Source organism: Chaetodon trifascialis, chromosome 12, assembly GCF_039877785.1.
Source record: "Chaetodon trifascialis isolate fChaTrf1 chromosome 12, fChaTrf1.hap1, whole genome shotgun sequence".
Classification (NCBI taxonomy): domain Eukaryota; kingdom Metazoa; phylum Chordata; class Actinopteri; order Chaetodontiformes; family Chaetodontidae; genus Chaetodon; species Chaetodon trifascialis.
The window spans coordinates 14,575,658-14,596,550 of record NC_092067.1 but is presented as its reverse complement, the minus strand read 5'-3'; the positions used below and the strand labels follow the sequence as shown (position 1 = coordinate 14,596,550).

Genomic DNA, 20,893 nt, shown 5'->3' with positions numbered 1-20,893 from the left:
TCATCAGTGATATAATAAATTATCAGAAAATTCAAGTGAGTAGCCATTCATAGACAAAGTAAGCAAATGAGAATGTTTATTCTGGCTAATCTAGTGATTCAATGGCTAAAAAAAAAAAAAAAAATCAATGAATTAATGCAAAAAGTCCTGTCAGACTGATATCACCAAAAATCAGTCCTCAATGATTTGCAGTGGCCTGAATATCCAGAGGCTTAAGATCAGCAGTTCAAACATTTCAGTCACCTCACGGCATATCATCCTAACCCCCAAATTTAATTTAAACTGAACACCTTAATCAATAAACATCACCTTGCAGACATTTCACTTGACCAAGATGAAACATGCACAGCTAGTGCAGCGCTCTGCTGAAGCTGCGATCTCAGCCTTTAAGACGTAAGGTCATTTTTAGAGCCCGGGTTGGGTTTCAAGTTGGAGCAGAGATAGCTCTGGAAACACAAGCACCACATGAACTGGCATCAGAAAGGCCACGCTCGTGGGTCTGAGCCAAGCTCGGATAGAGAGAGCATGAGATAAACAGAGAAAGAGTGTAGGAGGAGACGTTCACGCCAAGTGTTTTCAGGGCAACAATTCAATGCACTCTGCTGAATTAATGTTTTAAGTGAAAATAAATTCCAAGTAATTTATTGCCACATTACTCCATCACATGATTGTGTATCCATTCACCCTCACAGTAGGCCTCAAGTAGTTCGTAATCAAATTATACAGGCAGTCAGAATGAGCTTCCGGTAATTAACTCTTCCACCTGAATATGCATTAGAAATTACATAGCCCTCTTATAGTGGAGTCAAGAGATGTGGAGGGACCATAAGGTGACTTGTACCTCAAACAGACTCCCCTCTATCAGGAACAAGTTTGTACTCCAAACAAGACCTGTGGGGGTAAACAAACCTGCACGCTAAAGCCAGGGATTCGTGTCTTTGAGGGGTAACTTGCACATTTCGATGCAAAACTCGTGCTGAAGACCGAGACACACACATGGAGATCCTCTGCTGAAGCAGGTCCAAAATTAGTTGAAGTATCTGTGTGACCTTTGTTGAACTATGTATCCCAGTGGACACCACACAGAAAACTACTCACTGACTGCAACACCTTTGTGGACTTGTAACACACAGCTTCTGGATGTGTTTGTGTGTTGCCATGCAGGATAATGCTGCAAATGATCTGTGAGTCTTACCTTTAGAAAAATAGTCTTCAAGTCATGGGGGTCGGCTCTTTTTGTTGCTTGCACCTAGAACACACAAGTTGGTATTAAAATAAAAGTCAGATTATAACAATGCTGCCTTCATTTAAGGCTACTAAGGGTACTATGCCAACCAATAAAAGTGAAGTTCAAGCTGTCACTGATTTTTACGCAGTCGGCTGAGCAGGATCGATCACACACGACCGGAACAACAACTATCCTACGACAGCATGCATGTGAAAACCCTGCCTTCGTTAAAACCGCTTCAAGCCACATCTCTGATACACACATGCAACAGAGGAAAGAAATCACAGATGTCTCTGCGAGGCCGGCAGAGATGCGCCTATGCAAAGATGCAGAAATAAAGGAAAGGCGGACTCCGACGCATCTAAGACAAGAGCTTTAAACCCACGCGTCCGCACCGACATGCTGTCCTCCGCGCCGGACAAGCCGCCTGACCGCCTGTAAAATTAATATCTGATAAGAAATATTGACGGAGTCACCTTGACCGCCATGCTGGGTGTGACGTCAGCTGCAGTGGACTAGCGCACGCGCTGGGCATCGGGATGACAGCGGGCATGACAGAGGAGCCGAGGTCTGAGGCGATGGAGTATATTTAGCCAAGCGTCGTCCTCTTAATGTCTGCAGGGCGGTGGGTCCGCCGAGGAGCCGAGGAAGAGATGGTCCGGACATATCAATTCTGGCAGCAGACGCGTTTTCTGCGTTTCCTGTCCGGCTGGGTCACGCGAGGACGCGTCCAGTGTGCCTGCACGCAGGAGCCAGCACAATATGCAACCTGTGACAACCTCTGGAGTCAAGCCGAGGGATGTAATGGTACATAAAAGGCTGTAACCACGAATATGTAGCTTCATAAAGCGAATGTGCATCCATAAGTTTTTAATGTAGGCTATGGATTGATTGTTTAATCTATAAAATATCACAAATAACGATTTTTTTTCCAAAAGAATATCCTATAATCCAATTCAGCTGTACCAATACCACAATTCATGACTTCAAAATCCTACTTAAGTTAAAGTGCAGAGGTTAGCTATTATCACTAAAATGTACTCAAGGTATCAAAAGTAAGTAAGTATTTATAGAAAAATTGTCCCTGTCACTGATATACTAGGCTATTACATAGGCCTGTGACATTATTAGATTACAAATACTGATGCATCAGTGTGTAAATAGTATTTTAAAGGTGGCTAAGGTGGAGCTAGTTTTAACTACTTTACTATCAGGTAGTTCGGTCTGGAGGTTCCCAACCAAGAGGTTGGGTCTGGATAAAGGGTCAAATGATAAATCTGAGGGGTTGTTAGATGCTGGTTGAAAAGAAGAAAAAAATAGGTTCTGTCACACAAATGTATATTGATGTATATTGGAGTTTTATATTTGTTTTATGTAAAATATTTGCTAACTCTTTGGGCCATGTCATTTCGCGTTCTGCATGTATTCCTGAACATGTTTCACAAATTCCTGTACATTTACTATGTATTAACAATAAACTGGTGATTTGGTCAAAATGTAAAATCAAATTTTCGCCCCTTGACTTTCATCTATTTAGAACCAGCTATATTCAGCTTTTCTGTACACTGGCCCTGAGGACTAATGGATATGGACGTAAGGATAGCTGACTTCAATAACATCATGTGTCACACACCATGGTAACAACAAGTGTGTCCCAGCTGTATTCATCTTTTTGTGTCCCCTGGAAACAGTTTCCATTATCTTGCAATACTCAAGAACTCAGAACTTAAACCCTGGTTTTTATATTATTCATGGTTGCCATTTTTCCATCTACAGCCATTCAGTGTATTCACATTCTGTGAATAACTCTATACAGTAGGCTTCATTTTAAGTGGCGGGGTCCACCATTCCCTGCAGGATTCAGTTTGCCTTCATGTGCACAGGGTGTCACAGGAGAGCATGCAGCACATTAGCCTCACTGTTGGCTGTTAATGATCCCAATGCCATAACAGAACTGTTTTAAGTTACTGCTAATGCAAACTGAACATTACTGCCACTGCTTCACATTGAAAGAGTTCAACTGGAGACACATGAGGATGCTTTTATTGTGAAGCAGCAACAGATATTAATGCTCTAACTACAGGCCACACAATGCCCAGCAAAACCTCCAGGACATCCATGACACTGATTGACCCAGTTCAAACAAACACTCACACCAGAGGACCGGCTGTACCAAAACTGTTTAACACAACAACACTGTATTTCCTTCCTCCATTGTGGGATCTTCTCATTCCCTGCATTTAAAGGGAAAAAAAAGTCCAAATAGTAGTTTGAAGATCAGAGATCAAGCAGCATGTATTGCCTCCATGCAGACAAAATTTGTTGCCTAAGGATTTTAAAAGGTGTGGTGTTGTTCAGGAAAGGGATAATCTAGTGCTGACAGTGTCGTAGAGGTAAAATTACAGTGGCTTAAACATGACTGGGTAGGTCATTCATTGTGCACCTGGAGGACAGAATAGCTGAGGCTGGGATGATAGCACAGCATCACCCGGGCTCAGAGGGATGCTCAGAATTGTACTTTCCCCCAGAGTCTCAATTTCTGTTTATTGAGATATTGCTGTAGTCTAACCTAACCATGAATGACAAGTTTCTCTAGATCACATTTTATCCAGAATGTGTCATTTATCCCATATTTTTCTAACAATCTGGTGGCCATGTGATGCCGTATGAGTTCCACTCCTAATGTTTCCATTTCACTTGAATTTTTTTTAATGGTATGAGACAGTAGTTGTTGTTATGTCTGTGAAGTTTCTTGTTAGGCAGCGTATTGGCTGACTTGTAGACAACATATATATTTGCAATAAGCAAACACTGGCTATATCAGCTTTTCAGTCAAACGCTAGCTCTAGAAGACATCACTTAAGCCTCTATGTCACTGTGGTGGACAGTTTTCTTTGATTTTACAGACTAACTGCTACAACAAGCTAAGATTTTCGATTAAGTTACTAGGAAAAATATAAATCGGTGTATATTCGGTAATTATTTATTCAAAGATATTCACTTTATAGATTTCACAATATGCAGTGACGGCCGTTACGTTGAAATCTACAGGAGCCGTTAAAAAAAAACCACATCCTGTTTCTACACGGACCCGGAAGTCATCCTGATTCCGCGGGTCTTTTGGGACAACACAGCTCCGCACAACAGTGCACAGAAATGGCGGGTAAGTGACTAAACGCTGTCATGCTGTAATACTACGTACGTCGTTTCAATGTGTATTCACCGACAGTGAACGACAGTCCTGCTTTAAACCGGCTGGATTTGTAAAGTGGCTTGCGACATGTTCAAAACATACCGAGCTAAGCTAACGTTGCATTGCAAAGGCAGCAGTAAGGGCCTGCCTACTAACGTTAGTTAGTTAGCATGCTATCAGGCTATCATAGCGTATAGTTTGTTTGTGTGTTTATGTAACCAATGTGCGGATGGATACTGATGTACCTACGTCCAATTTGATGCTTATATCCACATAACGTCACGTAACTTAACTGCTAACGACTGATGTTGCCTCCGTTGATAGGAAGACCCGACTTTAACTTGCATTTTGAGCACATATGGTTGTCCATCTTGATAGATATTTTCGACACGCTTAGTTTTAAAGGATCAAACTGCTTGTTCATCCTCATGTACTAGCTAAAATTGTCAGATGACAGGATCTGTACTTAGGCATCAGGTTGTTGACCTCAGCTCACGTTCCTTTATTGAGCGCACAGGTGAGGCTAATGTAACAACAGGTTCAGGTTAAAGGGGTCCACGAACATTGTGATTGGTCATCGTCGGCAGCTTTTTCATTTTGCATGTTTCTGCTGGCAGAAGAGGTTGTTCTTAACATCAGGCATGAAAGTATATCTTTACCATTGCTGTCTAATCAAGTTGAATCGGCACTGTTGTATAAATGATTTTCAATGCCAGAGTAATTTATTACTGGACCAGCAAAGCACTCGTCAAACGTCACCGTGTCCTCATTTCCGTGTTTTTATTTATATCAGAATCTAAATACATTTATATTATCTGCGCCTGGTTGTTTCAGAGTGATATCCAACTAGCAAAAATGTGTGATGCATCAAGCTGCAGCTAAAGTGATTATTTGAAAGGAGTAACTTTAATTTGCAAGAAACCTGCTCAAATGTTATTGTGCAGCAAGACACAGATCAGTTGAACTCTCCAGATTAAAGAGTAGAAAAACGGGTCTGTAGAAATAAATAATGTTAAAAGCTGATAACAAAACCTCTAATATCTCAGCATTTGATTTATGTGTTCCACAGGAGTAAATACCATGGAGAAGAAACTGGCAGAATACAAATGTGACACCAATGAAGCTATATCCTTGAAGCTGGGTATGTTTGTTTTTGCTTTATTGTACACTTCTTGTCAGTGAATATGAGAGCAGATGTACATGTCCTGACAATGTCTTGTGGTCTTAATTTCTATTTTCTCACGTAAATTGTTTGAAGCTTGGGGTGCCCCTATAGCTCAGCTGGTAGGGTGTGCGCCCCATGCATTGAGGCTGCCAGTCCTCTGCAGTGGGCGCAGGCTTGACTCCCACGTTCGGCTCATTTGCTGCGTGTCGTCCCCTCTCTCTGCCCCCCTTCCTGTCGTCCCTTCAGCTGTCGCTATCATAAAGGCTAAAAAGCCCCCCCCCAAAGAAAAATGAATAAAATAAAATTGTATGAACCTTGTCGTCTTTTACTCTCAGTTCGCTTCCCAGAAGATGTCGATGATGACGGCACCACATTCCACCCCGAGTACAGCCATCAGCTTTTTGGAGACGAGTGAGTACATTTGGTCACCATAACTTTTCTGTAGTGATACAGAAACACAGTTTTTCCCATTCTAAGAAGGGACTTATTAGTTGCTTGGCATCAACTAATTTGCAAAATCGAGGTGCTGCAAACTGAGGGATCTACTTAAGCTGGAAACCTCGGCGAAAAATTTGATATATGATATATATAAATATGATCAAATGTGAGCAAAAAAGTGACATCTGATCATGTGTGGTTACAACAGCCAGATGTTTTACAAATTCAGTCAACCAATCAATCCAGAGCGCAGACTTCTTAACCCGTCAGATATTGTCATTATCAGGACAGACATGAACTATTCTAAGATGAGAAACCTTTTAAGATCCATTTGAAACCTGGCAGCTTCACTGTGAAGAGACTTTAAGGACCTTTTCACACCTGAAAACCTGAACCAAGAAAAGAAAAGAACTAAGAAAGTCATCACCAAAAGTCAGTTAAGTATTTGGCTTCCTCCTCTCCCTGTGTGCTACCCCAGCTCATTTTGTTTTGTTGTGTTGTTTTTCCTCTTTCTGTTTCTGACGATAGCCTGGCAGAACTTCCCGTAATTTGTCCAATGCATCCAAAAAGAAAAAAAAAAACAAAAACGTTTTCACACTACAAACGAACAGAATCATGGTTCAAACAGGCATCCCATAGTGTGAAAGTGGGTAAGGTGCTGCACAGCATCACAGGGCTCATCTGTTGTTCACCAAGAAATAATTACACTGTGTAACTCTCATATTATATAATATCATCAATCATATTATCAAATTATCACTTGATAATTCTAATTATTTTTGCATTTCTGTTAAAACAAACAAGATGATGACTAGCGAGTTTCAGAGGTGTAGGTAGGTAGGTATATTTTATTACTTTGGACAGAGTTGGACTAGCTGACTCCTCCTGGCCTCCAGTCTTTATGCTAAGGTAGCTGCCGTGTCCTATCTTCACCTCTCTGTCTAACACTGAGACATGACATTTATATTCTTCTCAATTCACTCTTGGAAAGAAAGTATGTTTCCCAAAATGTTGAACTATTCCTTTTAAACATGCGCATATTATGCATTAGTAATATTAAAAAGGCCATTGCACTGTTCACGCACAATGTGCTTGTCATGGAATAGCTGAGGCGCTTTTTGTTCGCTTTGTTGAGCTCAGCTGACTGAGCCCTGCCAGACCAAATGTTAGGTGGCTTGGTGAAGCTGGGGATTTTCATTCAGAAACCGTATGCCTCCACACCAGAGTTTCTGAGCTTTAAGCATCTGCCTTTCCCTGTAACCTGCTGATCCCATTGAGTATTTACAGAAAACTGGGCCACTGCATTTGTAACCCTCGGAGCGAGCCTGCCAGCACTACAGATGTTCTGTTTTCACTCATGTTTTAAATATGATTCAGTCATCTGATTTATTCAGATGTTCTATTATCTCACTCCAGTTTTAAGTAATTTTAATACTGAGTCCCTGCCAATACCAAGCCTGCTTCACGGTTAGTTTTGTAGCTGATGCAGGGACATTTGAAGAGCTCAAAACATATGAACATGAACAAAGGTCTGTCTTGCATGCTATTTCAGCCTCACAAAAGCAGCAAAGAGTCACATTATAACCCTCATGTGATGCACAAAGACGCACTGCTATTGAACCTGAGCAGGACTTCCATTATTGGCAGTGACACCTGTGTCTGTGTGTGAAGGCTTACAGTAGCATGTTGTTATGCTCTAAATTGCATTTCCAAATTAGTCAAAACTAGGATTGGTTATTTTTGCACATGCTGCAATCAGCTCAAAGGGAACTCAGTAATTGGGGCATTAATTATTTCAGCAAGCGTAATTGCTAGTAAAGCTCAATCACACAGTTGCATAATGATCAAATCTATTTTTCCATAAACTGCAAGTGATGTAGTGGTGAAAGAAACAATGTAACACAGTGGAATAAGTGGCCAGACCTACAGTAAGCATTAATTATCTACTCCAGATGTATGTTTGATACATTCCATTAAATAAGAATAATCAGATGCTTGTTGTTGACCCCCTGATATGAATTTATCCCATACTTATGGGTGCACAAAAACTTTTTTTTTTCTTTAGTCAGGTTACTCATGTGAGTAGCAGAAGATGGTGTTTGAGACTCACGCCATACATAACGTGGTCTTAAATAAACGCATTCCTCGCTGTCCTCTTGGTGTATTCCTCACTGTCCCCTGCTTCAGCCTCCTGCATGGCACATGATGAACATGCACCTCAGAGACCCTGGTTGAGTCTCAGATTAGCCATCCCCTTCCGCGTGTCAGCAGCTGACCTAGGGTCACATGTCTCTGTGGTCATCTTTGACAGGTGAATGTGCACCAGGCCTGAGAGACAAGTGTGTGGCAGATGAGACCTATACTTGTTTTTCATTGAGTTGTAAAAAAAACCCATCTCCTGTGCTGCACTGCTCAGTGTAAAAGACCAACGTGTTAATGTTAGAGTCTGGATTGCTTGTATTTGATATGTGGCCCAAGTCATGCTCAGAGGACACCGCTAAGTGTTGTCCCTGCTTGTTTTAAGTGCATCCATCCTCTGCCAGTGGAGTCTGTGGAGATGCAAGGTGGTTCTTGTGATGTCTTCTGATACTTCAAAGAGCGGAAAGCCAAAATTCAGCAGACTGCACTTTTACTCCCCATGCATAGTTTGTGCAATGCTCTGCATTATTGGAGTTTCCCTTTCACGTGAATAACATGCACCTCAGGCATTCATTCCCAGCCGCTTCAATAAAGCATAATCCTCAGCATAGGAAAGCATACTGTAAACTTGCATGTTGAGCCTTATGAAATGTGCAACTGGACGTTATACATGTCTGGTTTCTGTCAGGCGTGTGTGCCTGTTATGTGCATCCCTGCCTATACTGCGCAGTAGATAAAAGAGCTATTTTATAGTTTTCTGTTTGCAGGTCACTGTCCTAGTTTAAAAAATATATAACGCTGCTCAGATTTTTTTGTGATACTGTCATTTTGTCTGCAGTGAGGTCGCTTTTGGATACAAAGGCCTTCAGATACAGCTCTTCTACGCTGCTGGAAACCTGAGCACCCTCTTCAAAGTGAAATACTCCTCAAAGGTCACTGAGGTGTTTGATTGTGTTGAGGTAAGATCTGCATTTCTTTATTCCTTTCATTGAGAAGTTTGAACACTCGTAAATGTGACTTGTGTTGTGGCAGAATCACTGCTTGCTAAACTTAGCAGCCATTTTCTTGTATTGTGATGATGATGATGTGTTGATGAACAACCATATTGTGTTGATTGTTGGGCTGCAACGATTATCATTATTATAGTTATTATTAGTACTAGTCGTAGTAATAGTTACAATGCCGTAAACGGAATTAAAAAGGTTTTATTTCCCCTTCTACTTTTGTTTTTGGTTTGAAAAACTAATTTATTATATTTTCACAAAATATGAGCAAATGCACATGTTATGATAACCACCAATTTTCATACCATGGTATGAAATGGTACACCACTGCAGACCCGATTGTCTGCCAGTATAAACAAAACATGCACAATAATCAAGTTGTTACCAAAACACTTTGTTTCCTTGTTAAAAAATAATGTTTTTATCCAAAGCTGCTCCATCTTGCTTTAAAGAGGGGTATTATGGAAAGCAAGAATCGTCTTGTCTTTTGTTCATTAGTGATGTGTTTAAGTGCTGTTGTATCATGAAGCTGGTACCAACTCTTTGAGGTGACCTTTGTGCACATTTAAAACATGATATTATTGAGAGCTCCTGCCACATGTTTACTCATTTTGTGCTCATTTTTCACTACAAAATGTAAGTCTTGCACCTTTATGGAAGCTACACAATCATGGCTAGAAGCAGGGAGAACTCAAGCATGTCTTTGTGCGTTATGTAATGCAGTTGTAATGCCATAACTCCTAAAAAAAGGTGTATTTCTTAGATAATCTTTTGATCATGTTAATATAGAGTAAAGACTTGTTTTTACCATTAAAGAGTGTTTTTCTTATGATGATGGTTCAGCATTATGAAAAAGGGGGGAGGGATTATTTAAAGGGCAAGTCGTTTAAAGGTGTTGCAGCATGCGTGGAGTATTTTGAGTGTAGCTTTACAAATGTTAGTCTAGATACCCACTGACTCATGTGATTAGTGTTTTTAGAAAACTAACAGCAGGCTGCAACAAAAGTGAAAATGGAGCAGGAGTTTTGCAAAATGAAAAAACTCTGCAGTACAAAGTCTGACAATAGTCACCCATGGTAATCTGGAGTTGTGTAAATCAAACTAACTTATACAGACAAATACTCAGCAGCTTGACTGAGTGTGTTTTTTTTTTTTCCAGAATTGCAATCAAATATTCTTTTAAGATAGTAGATACGTAGTCTTGCGCTACGTTTTTGGTGCAGCTTTTGGTACCATAATGTTGTTTCTTCACTTGCTGAAGTTACTCAGAGCCTCTGTGGGTGGTGACATTATTCATGTGAGAGATCTCCTGTTTTGTTAGACTAAATCTCAGCCCACCATGGCCCCGAGTGCCAGTGCACTAATCCTACTCCTCCCTGTCGGAAGAGAGGGGTTTTAAAAGGTTTTGTACGTGGGGTCTAACATGAGACATTGATATTTTTTGGAGGTTTGTGTGATTGAGTCAGCAGGAGGAGTAATGTGACACGGTTGGATATCTTGTTCTTACATTTCCAGGGCTGAATTGTTGCTCAAGTCATCAGCAGTCAGAGTCTTTGTGGTTTAATATCTGTGATCTGATCTTCAATAGGTTTCAGCTTTTAGTGTGAGACAACCCTTTTCATGTAATGATTAATACATTCATTAATTCTGTTACTCAGCTAATAACTTCAGATTTAATGTTTTTCGCGAGTAGCTCTGCTTAGTATGAAACACTTTCCGTTTTTTTTTTTTTGTTCTTTTCTTTTTTTTTTAATTCCCAGACATAAGAATTTACATATCAACAGCCAGTATTTGGACAGAAACGGACAGTAAAGCGAAACGCTCGTCGTGGTCGCTCCTTCTCTCAGACTTCACAAAAGGCCTCTGGCAGCTTTGAATATTTCCTGAAACTGTCAATGCAGCAAACACGTCAAAAACAAATACATGAATTAGCCAGGGCCCCTATTGAGGTCAGGTGATTCAACTCTGGGGACATCTGTCCTGTCTGGAAACAGCAGGGGCTCCCGTGCTGGACAATGTGGCCTTCAACTGGTGGTAGTGGGAGCAGTGGCATTGCTTCTGCGGATGCACTCAAATTATAAATAGCCCTACACGACAGCAATGGGTCCTTCCAGTATGAGCGCCACACATTACTTTCATCTCTGGTAACTCCCAAAAAAAAGAAGAAGAAAAAAAAAAGCCATGGCAACAAATTCACTGTGTTTAAACCTAAAGAGAGCCATTAGACTTTTCAGGAGCATAGTTTGAAGCTGATATTCAAACTGAAATGTGGTGGATGGCTGGCTGGCTGGCTTAGTGTCTGTGTGTGCCACTACTTAGTGTTCAGCGTTGACCCCTGAGTGTTCACCTTGTTAAGGGTTTGAGTGCAGCTGGTGTAGAGGTAGAGAGTGAGGGGAGCAGCAGAGTTCAGGCTGCATCTGAAGAGTGTTTGTCTCTGAGTGCATGCGGATGGTCGGGGTACGGTGCAGCTGGTGAGGGACGAGGGGAGGCAGGGATGGAGTTTATGCAGCTGCCACGTTGATACAAGACTCTCATCAAAAATCACCTTCTCCCCTTTAAATCGGCCAAAAACACAGTGCTGCTGGACTTCTCTCAGAACATGCTGATTTTAGTGCCAGACCTTTGGTGCTCATGGGCTGGAAGCTGCCGAACGCTCGTGATAGTTATATATAATTATTTCGGTTCCATTCATAATCAATGTGGATGTGTAAGTATGCTTTAACTTCAAAATTCAAGTCGATACTTAACAAATGATTATAAACAGAAAAAATGGCTGCAGGTTTTTGTGCGTGGCGTGGTCTTTGGAGTAGATTAAACAGATGAAATAATACCAACACAACAAATTAGATAGTTTGTACTCCCTTTGTGCTTATTGTTAGAAATCAAAGACATTAACAAAATGCTCTAAAGGAACATTATTAAGTTATATTCATGCCAAACTAAGGCATCTATTCTGGAAGGCTGTGCAATTTAGTGTCTAGTATGTAGGAGAGTGCCTGGGACAAAGGGACTTGTTTGTCCATGGCCTTTTAAGTATGGTCCTTGTTCCTTAGAAATGTGGCTGAACAATTACAATGGTTAAGAGGCATTCAGCTGCAGGTGCATTACTTCCAGTTAGATATTAGCTGATGTCTGAAAGAGGGGGAATTAGCAGTATGTTGTATTAGCCTTTTGTAGTGCATTTTGCTCAGACCTTCTTCATTTCCCAGTTTTCAATGCTGAGCAGCAAGGGTCTCTTTGCTGAAATAATGCCCATCACACATGTAAATGGTGTGAAAGGGCTGCTTAGCAAAGTGTTCTCATGTCAATCCTTGTGGAAATGGATACAATGCAAACATTACAGCTGAACTAACCACAGGTTGCACTGAGTAAAAAGTCCAAGGGTAGGGCCCCTTTGTCTCTGAGGCGCTTTGAAAATGCAGGGGCAAATTCATTTGATTGGGTTCACTTGGCAGGATTAGAGGAGAGGCCTCTATTATGGATGCCCAAAGGTTTGTTAAGTTGAGATCAATTCATAAGATTTTATTTCCCAGTGAGAAGCAGAAATGCGTTTATTGTGGCAACTTCATCACATATTCATGGTTTAACATAAGTAGTAAATGTACTGATTTAAGTGGTCTTTTCAGCAGGCGGGGAGGAGGGTGCTGCCGTGGTCTCTGCTCAGCTGACAGTTTTAATTGCCTAATGGTTTTCTTTTCATTGGCACAAAACATGTATGCTTCCACTTTTATTCATTTATTTTTTTTAGCTTACTCACAAACATTTATATGAACATACAATCTATGGAAAAAAAAAACCAAAACGTATTTTATGAGAAATCCCTCGCTGGTCACGTTTATGGACTTTCATCATCCCGATCTGTTTGTTGCATTGCTGAATTTCTCCACGTTCTGTTACCCAGCCGGACGATGTTGAAGGGAAGATCCGGGAAATCGTTCCTGCTGGGTTCACCTCAAACACTGATGACTTCATCTCACTGCTGGAGAAGGAGGCCAATTTCAAGCCCTTCGGCACCCTGCTTCACACGTACACAGTCCACAGCGAGGAGGCAGGAGAACTCACGTACCAGATTCACAAGGTACAAACATCACTCACCGCCTCCCCAAAGCAATCTGGGAAGATGTTGATATCCGTGTTTTTGTTTGTTAGTTTTTTTTTACTTTTTATCGTTGTTATGTCTTAATGGTGGGGACAAGATTTAACTGTAGGCTATATTGGACATTTGTTTTTGCCGTATTTGCTCCAGGCTGATATCACCTGCCCGGGATTCCAAGAGTATCACGAGCGCCTGCAGACCTTCCTCATGTGGTTCATAGAGACTGCCAGCTTCATCGACGCAGACGACGATCGTTGGGACTTCTTTCTTGTGTGAGTGCCCTCCTTAATTGACATCATACACCCACCCCCGCACCCCCGCACCCACTCCTACCCTTAAGCCTTTATTGTGTCATTGAAAAACAAAGCCCCCCTTTGTGGCGCTTGTGACCAATTACCAGGCCAGTTTGATTATATTTCCTCCGTAGGAGAATTGTTGATCAGGCAAGAGCTTCCTTTGTGCCAAAAGCCCTTTTCAGATTTTTCAGGGGCAAGAGCTGAATTGAATACTGTTGTCTTTTGAAACACTGAACAATGTCTTAACAGTAAAAAGAGCTTCTGCCAGTGTTTTCTTTACCCTGGCAACTATTAATACTGACAATGGGGAAAATGGACTGAAGTGATTTTGAGGAGCTCAGTCCCTCCTCCAACCCCTTCTCTTCCTCTAAGTTGCAGTACTCCAATTAAGTGCATAATGTATTCAGGTTGTAGCAGGTGTACCAATCGGGGCCTGGCTGCTCTAACATGCTGACGTCGGGGCGGGGGCCAGAGGGGTGGGCACGAGAACAGAGAGGCTAAAATGGACCCTGCATGGGAGTGTGCCTGTAATTGACCTGTTTGCCTTTGTGTTTTATCTGCAGATTTGAAAAGTACAATAAAGATGGGGAGACTCTCTACGCAACTGTTGGCTACATGACAGTTTATAATTACTACGTGTACCCAGACAAAACCCGACCACGTGTAAGGTAATTGCTGGGGCAGCACGTGCCTTCCCATTCTTTTGTATGAAAAAGGAGTGGAAAATTATACATTTCTTTATCCTCTTCCCAAAGAGCCCAAATTACTGGCTTATATAGCCAACCATTCAACCAGATTTTGTTTCATTACTAAACCAGGGTGATTTGTATCTGAAAACAACTTTATAGATAAGCTTTTGATGTGATTTGATTTGTTGCATTGATGGATCAGGATAACAATCTATTATTTCTTTCTTTGAATCAAAGATTGTCTGTTCCTGCTCAGAATTACTTCTCAGACGACTAGATAGATGTGTTTTGTGAATAATTTTGAGCAAACCTGTCTCCTCATTGGCTCCACGTTTGCATGTATGTCTGCTTTTTTAACTAAACAGCCAAATGTTGATCCTGCCTCCGTTCCAAGGAGAGGGGCATGGAGCTCAGCTTCTGGAGGCAGTGCACAGATTTTACTGCAGCCTGCCCAAAGTACAAGACATCACAGGTGAGCGTCTGATTGTTTTATTTTAACAGCTTTTGCTGTGTTGAGAGAAGGTGCCGATCAACATTTTAATCTGAGATTGTGTCACCCACAAACAGCTTAAATGATTTTTCTTGGTGGATCCAGGGGGTGAGTTCATTTGGAGGGCTGGCTTGTATACCAGAATGTGCTGAGGCTCTATTGAAACTAGTTGGATCAAAATCGTTGCTTTGCATGGAGACAGAGGATGAATACTAAAGAGGCATCTCAGCTTTTTTCCTTTGAGAGAGTCCTTTTCAAGGCAGAACATTCCTGCAAATAGTTTGTCTGGCCTTGAGGAATATTTTTCCTTTGCTGCATACAAGTAACACCTTGAAAAGATTCAAAGTATGTCTATCTGTCTTCTTTTTTTTCTTGTTATTGTTGTAAGCCCAAAAATCCTGTCCTGACACACTTAGGCATACTCACTGACCACTGATTAGCAGTAACATGTACTGAGCTGAGCCATGTTTATCGGGTTTATTGCAAATATTTGAAAATATCAGCCCTGTTAAGTCATTTTAATTGTGATAATGGTGTCTGCCATCAGCTGAAGACCCCTCTGAGAACTACGTGAAGCTGAGAGACTATGTGCTGGTCAAGCTTTGTCAAGGCCTGCCGTCCTTTGCTACAGACAAGCTGCACCTTGGCTTCTCAGAGGACATGGTCAAAGAGGCACAAGACAAGCTGAAAATTAACAAGGTGCTGTATGAGGCTGCTACTGATGATTGTCTTTCTGTAAAATGTCAGAAAACCTTTTTGTTTGTTAACTAACCCACTGATGGACCAATCGTTTTAACACTTGCGCTGAACATTCAAGGTCTTTAACATTATGACCCTAGCTTGAAGTTTCACAGTATGTTTGAGTGTAAAGGTAGCTGACTTTAAGGGCTATGTGACAAGAAAGTGAGTGTTTCAGATATTTACAAGGCCTGCAGTAGGAACAGGCCTTCACTGTTCATTTGGATAAAGATAAAGATAAGTTTTTCCTCTTTTGTGTACATCTGTACTTTCACACTGAGATTAATCCAACCATTCTCTTGTCATCGGGTACAGTAAGGATTTAGTTAAGATCTTATTTCACCTTTGCCCTCTTTCTCCAGTTGCCTTACAAAACCTTCAGTTTTCCCATGTTTGCTTTGCCCTAAATGGTGTTTGATTCTATGTTAGTTCGTGTAGCTGGTTACTACAGAGCCCAATCTGTGATGTAAAACATGGTGGCTTTGCGCTTCTTGGAACAGTTAACCAGAGGCCTGATTTATCATAGGCCCTGAATAGCTAATGACTTCTTGTTGCCATTGTGCTGGAAAATGTATTTGATTCCTGAAGAGACTTGTATGAAAATAATTAAATGAAAAAATCGATTCTTTTTCCACAGAAACATGCACGGCGAGTGTACGAAATCCTGCGCCTGAGAGCAACAGACATGAGTGACGAAGACAAAGCAAGAGAGTTCCGCCTGGAGGTGAAGAAGAGGCTATATGGACCATACAGGGTGAGGTTTTAATCATCATCGGCGTGAAGAGGGTCAAAAAAAGGTGCATGCTGAATGACTGAAATGCTGGATTGTTTCCTGATTTATTCAGAAATAAGTCTGTCAACTTGTCTCTGTTGCTGTCAAACAGGAATCCAGTGTGCAGTCTTCTACCTTTTGTTAGCATAACATTACAGCATTCAGTGTAGGAAGCAAAGTGGCCCATGTACAGCACAGTCTTGATCGGCTTCGAGCTCCGTATTGTCACTGTTTATTATGTTACCTTTTAAAACAGCGGAAAAATTGATCTTCAATCCTCTGAAAATTGATAGATTACCAGTGCTGTATTGTTGCAGCCACAATAGGGCACACCAGGCGTCTGTGGTTTTGCTGCTGCTGGAGCTTTTTTCTATTCAGACACATGTCATTAGTCAGGATTTGCATTTCTTTGGGAGAAATAATTTTCATGAAAGTGTGTTTGAAGCAATTTGTCAAAAAGCTGCTACTATTCAGAGTTTTGCAGCTTAGTGTTGCAGCACCAGCAAAACAGCGCAATTTTATAAAATCATTTTTTTTGTTATTTTCTCATGTTTTTCGAGGCTTGTTTTATTTGGCTTGCAGAGATTTAGTGTAAAACATTTAATTGGTGAGCAGAATATCATTAGCTTCTCTGATTCTGTTTCACCAGACTTGTTGGAAACTCTGAGCAGATCAGTGTGCACTCAGAGGAACACCCTACATCCTGTTTGCTCGTGACATCTTATGTTTGAGCCGCTCGCTGAGACTTTGCATACCAGCCATTACAGAATTTTCTGTCAGCAGGGAAACCGCATGTCACAGAAAAGGCAGAATCTGACGTGGAAAAGACCTATGTGGTGAAGCAGGAAGTAGGAATTTCTTGGGAGAGTGGCAAGAAAAGATCTGGTGGCCAGATGCAGAGCGGTTTTCCTTCCCCGAGGAGATTTAGCGTGTAGTTATTTGAATGGCAGAAGCCGCTGCTCTGTGAATGTGAGGGGGATTATGCATTTCTGCTCTTACCCCAAGTCCCCAGTGACCAGCCTGCAAGCATGTGTGTGTAGGATTTTTCAAGCAGCAGCTTGCACTCTGATTTCACTACAGATGTTTATACCACAGCCCAGTAAGACACAGGACAACTAGTGGCTTCATTAATTGTTAAAGAATTGTTAAAGTGTTATATGTCAAGTGTAATTACGCTTAATATATTATGATAAGTGTTATTATTGCTTTAAAGATCAGGAATAAGCCATTAATAACTTTTAGTTTGCCAGGAACATTGCCTGGTCAATATCCTTAAGTTGCATAATGTACCTTTTCTTGTTTAACTAGCTCTTAAATGCATCATGCAGAAAGATCCTTTAATGGGCAGCTCAGCCACTAAGCAGCCACACAGCATGTTGACCAAAACTGTTATTAGAGGATGAGGATGATGTTCCATTTTTCTCTTATTGTCATCACAAATCCTATGAAACCTGATGGAGCTTGATCTTCTCTGTCACGTACCATCATTGACTTCCAGAAGCTACTAAAAACATTAGCAGTAAGCCACAACGTAGCAAAGGTTCACATTCTGTCCTTACAATGAACATGGCTACTTGAAGTGCCCACCTGTTTCTTTTCCCTCAGTACCATCACCACGTTTACTTTTAGAAACAGGTTTAATATTTCTCGTAAAGTCAATATTACTCTCATTCTGAAGTCTTGGACTGTCCAACTAGTGGACTGTTGATTGAATATTTATGTAGAAATTAAACCACAGCATTGGTAACCTGTAAGTCTATGTAGGTTGAACACTTGTACGTGCATGACACGATAAATAACATAACTCACTAAAGGCATTAATGAAGGGTTGTAGGTTTCTCTTTCTGTTAAGCCACAAAGATGAATGATAGAGGCACAACCTGGCAGCCTAATGGCTGTTACGTTATATCTGTAAAGCATTAATTTACCATTTACTAACATTATTAAAGTCATTGTTTTTTTTAGCTTTTGTTTGTTTTTAAACAAGCCAAAAAGTTGTGACGCTGTGTCAAACGTAAATAAAAACAGAACATAAGCATTTGCAAACTGGCTGATATTGACATCTTGTCTCGAGGAATCAAAGTGCACAAAACAGGAAGTCATTTTGAAAGAGAACAACTCTGACATTTTGAGGAGTTATTGATCTTGAATATGTTATCCATTTTTGTGTGTTGCAGAAGCTCGAAAGGCAAACAAAAGCTGAGATCATTTCAGTGACACACCATTGGTGCACTATGGGCTGAGGTTTCAGAAATAATAACAGAGTCAGAGCTCAATAGAGGAGTAGCACTCCATGACCACACAGCGCCTGTTTACAGTGACAATGGCGCTGCCCTGTACAAAGATTACAGTACAACTGGCAATACAGAAGAGCAGCCAGAGCCGGAGGACAGCTCTGTCCACTCAGAATGGGTGTTACACCGAATATTTACCTATTTATTTACATGTGTGGCTGCATCAAATTCAGAATAAGCAAATATCTAGTCTGACAGTGGTTAATACTTGGACGGCAGTGATTTGGATGCGCAGAGGCAGATCAGCAACAATGTTTCCTGAGGTCATTGGGTGTTTCAGGTCTTATAACATCATACACCTTTGCTCAAGTGGCCTAGCCAAGGTTGATGAGACCTTGGCTTGTGTCCCAGCAGCATTGGCGCACAGATCACTTGTCCTCATACAAAGCCATCTGGAGGCCCCCTCTGCAGCCTCCATGGTGGACAGGGTGCCTTTCCTTTTGTGAGCGGCTGGTAACGCCTCTACAGTCCTCTTCACTGGGCTCACGCTTCCAGCCTCTACTCTGGCACTGGTCCATCAGCTCCTGATACTTGGACCGCTTCCACCCTTTTTCCTTTTTCATAAAAACCTCCCAGGGAACTGTCAGCTCTGATTTTGTATTCCCAGATGTGACTCGAAGTTTTATGAACTAGTTCGGGATGAAGTTCTTGATCCTACAGGGTACATGGTGTCAGTTTGTGGGTGGTGGCTCTAATATGTTCAATAGAGAATGCCATTTTTCTGAACCGACGTGTCCATATAGGCAGTCTGAGAGAAGCTCCGTCATCCCTCTTTGTTGGACACTGAGGACAATCTTCCTCTCCACTCTGAGAAGGGAGATGGATCTGAATTTCTCCAGCTTAGTTGAGTTCTCTTCCTCAGGTACCCAGAACACCCTCTGCCTGCCTTCACTAGTCTGCTACACTCGGATCAGTCGCAAACTTCTCTCTTCTCTTCAGGTGCTACATTGAAATGTCTTGCCAGAGTCCAAAACTGTTGCAGTAGTTAGATCTTGTCTGCTTTTCAGTCCATGGTGTAATTGGATCTGGTGGTCCTGCCCTCTTCTACATGTGATAAGACCCGTTGTCGCAAGCAATAATATCCAGACGTGGAATTAACTATTAATAGAGTTCATATTTTCTGCCGATTGTAACTGCTGATCTGTCCTGTTAGATTATGAAAACACCCAAACTCCAACCAAAGAAGCTCTGGTAAAAGATTGCATATATGGCTTTAGGAATAATGAGTATTCCCACCATAAGCACTGAACAATATACAGAAATCTCATTTCAGACATGTTCAGTATCTCACATGTCTATTTTTATGCTCTTAATATTGTGCAGAAGAATAAGAGGGAGCTGGCGAAGATGAGGAAGTGCCTGCGGCCGGAGGAGCTGGTGTCCCACATGGCTCAGATGGACACTCAGATGCAGCATGAAGAGCTGGAGAAGAGTTATCAGGTCGTTGTGGAAGACTACAGGAGAATCATTGAGAGGCTTGCGTCACAGGCCTGATAAGACTCTGAGATGCTGCTGGCCCAATGCCCACCTTGTCAACATACAGGTGGTCTGTCCTGTCTGTACAAAGCCCACATCACCACAGACTTTAGCTGCAACAAAGAAGAGAAATCACTGTTATAATTAAAGAGCGTTACAGATTTATTGTGGCTGAGACAGGTGAGAGGTTGCAGTGATGAAGACCTGTCTGTTCCCCAGCTGATGTTGATGGTTGATACAGTAGAGGAGAATGGTGCAGCTGGAGGGTGAGACTTCCTGTTTTTCCCATGTTGTGTATTCACATTGTGTGAGATTAACTGATATGTAATATTTCACAGGTGATCGGAGGTCCACTGTCCTGCAGAGAAACCCTGCGTGTTCTCCATTGTAGACATTTTTTTAAGATCTTTTGTCAAAACAGTTCCCAGTGTGTGTTTGAAGCACTTCATACTGAAAATAAAAAAAATGGTTTTGTATATTGCTCAAATGATGATTCTTAATTGTGGTGAAAGAAAAAACTTTTTGTCATTTAGGTTTTTATTCAAACATTACAACAAAAATATTAAGATTTTAATATAATATTCTAAAAAGGAGACAAGAAAACAAGACTATAAAAAAGTAATAATATCAATAAACAGCTATGTGAAAATAAAAGTCAGTCAGTTAGAACAACTTACAAGTCTACAGTCACGCTAGCATCTTTGTGAGGTTCAGCTAACTGCTCAGATCCCTGCTAACTTGCTCAAAAAGATAATTCTAGCATGTTGAGAGCAGGTATAATTATCTTATTTTAGTGTATTAGCATGTGAATATTTTTTAAATCGGCACAAATCACAATTCTGAGGCTGATAGCAAATGTCATTTGTTTTGCAGAT

The 20,893-nt window shown here is 41.2% G+C and overlaps 2 protein-coding genes across 5 annotated transcripts in view; one reads left to right on the top strand and one right to left on the bottom strand.

Moving 5' to 3' along the window:
- The window catches only part of LOC139340570 (electrogenic aspartate/glutamate antiporter SLC25A12, mitochondrial-like), a 34,408-nt gene extending 32,421 nt beyond the window's left edge, over nt 1-1,987 (bottom strand). Inside the window, exons 1-2 of one of the 4 annotated variants that reach the window (XM_070976473.1) lie at nt 1,705-1,987; nt 1,196-1,249 (exon numbers count right to left, since the gene is read on the bottom strand). In XM_070976473.1, the coding sequence (XP_070832574.1) occupies nt 1,196-1,249; nt 1,705-1,716 (66 nt within the window). In that variant the 5' untranslated portion in view covers nt 1,717-1,987. Of the gene's footprint in view, nt 1-1,195; nt 1,250-1,490 lie in introns of all 4 variants that reach the window. The other 3 variants (XM_070976475.1, XM_070976474.1, XM_070976477.1) reach the window with 3 other exon arrangements.
- Nucleotides 1,988-4,236: 2,249 nt separating this feature from the next.
- Nucleotides 4,237-20,505, top strand: hat1 (histone acetyltransferase 1). The gene is made up of 11 exons (XM_070976472.1): nt 4,237-4,391; nt 5,491-5,562; nt 5,922-5,997; nt 9,002-9,122; nt 13,069-13,245; nt 13,414-13,535; nt 14,123-14,227; nt 14,614-14,720; nt 15,286-15,437; nt 16,114-16,230; nt 19,866-20,505. The coding sequence occupies exons 1-11, from the start codon at nt 4,385-4,387 to the stop codon at nt 20,034-20,036; spliced, it is 1,227 nt and encodes a 408-aa protein (XP_070832573.1). The 5' UTR covers nt 4,237-4,384; the 3' UTR covers nt 20,037-20,505.
- Nucleotides 20,506-20,893: the final 388 nt, after the last annotated feature.